We start from the raw sequence: 476 nt of genomic DNA, 5'->3' as shown, positions 1-476 counted from the left end.
TGTTTTGCAAGCATATGAACTTGTTCCGGAAGCATACAGGCAAAAATTTAGAAATTTTGATAAACCTGCCAACCAGACATTCGTTGAGTTTGCGCGAGATAAAACAGTTTTATTTGATAAATGGTGTCACTCTTCCAAAGTAAAATCACTGGAAGATTTAAGAGAACTTATTTTGCTGGAAGAATTTAAAAAATGTTTGCCTGAGCGTATTGTTGTTTATTTAAATGAACAAAAAGTTTCTTCACTCACTAAAGCAGCTTTGCTGGCCGATGAGTTTATTCTAACTCATAAAACTGTGTTCACCTCGTCCACTAGGCCTGCTTATCAGAACGTTCCATCTGAAAGAAGTAAATTTCCTAAAGTGACGCGTAAAAGTGTTTCCTCTTCTTCTACTGAAACTCGCGAATGTTTTTACTGCCACGAATCAGGTCATCTGATTGCTGTGTGTCCAGTGTTAAGAAAAAAAGAATCTAAAC

At 36.3% G+C, this 476-nt stretch overlaps 1 protein-coding gene across 1 annotated transcript in view; it reads left to right on the top strand.

Moving 5' to 3' along the window:
• Positions 1-453, top strand: part of LOC106512535 (uncharacterized) — a gene marked incomplete at its 3' end in the record, with an annotated part of 1760 nt that extends 1307 nt beyond the window's left edge. The window contains 1 exon segment of the mRNA XM_014001132.1: positions 1-453. Coding sequence (XP_013856586.1) covers positions 1-453 — 453 coding nt within the window.
• Positions 454-476: the final 23 nt, after the last annotated feature.

The sequence above is a fragment of the Austrofundulus limnaeus genome, unplaced genomic scaffold (assembly GCF_001266775.1).
Source record: "Austrofundulus limnaeus strain Quisiro unplaced genomic scaffold, Austrofundulus_limnaeus-1.0 Scaffold7891, whole genome shotgun sequence".
NCBI classification, from domain to species: domain Eukaryota; kingdom Metazoa; phylum Chordata; class Actinopteri; order Cyprinodontiformes; family Rivulidae; genus Austrofundulus; species Austrofundulus limnaeus.
The sequence above is the reverse complement of the archived record's forward strand: the minus strand, read 5'-3'. Positions and strand labels throughout refer to the sequence as shown.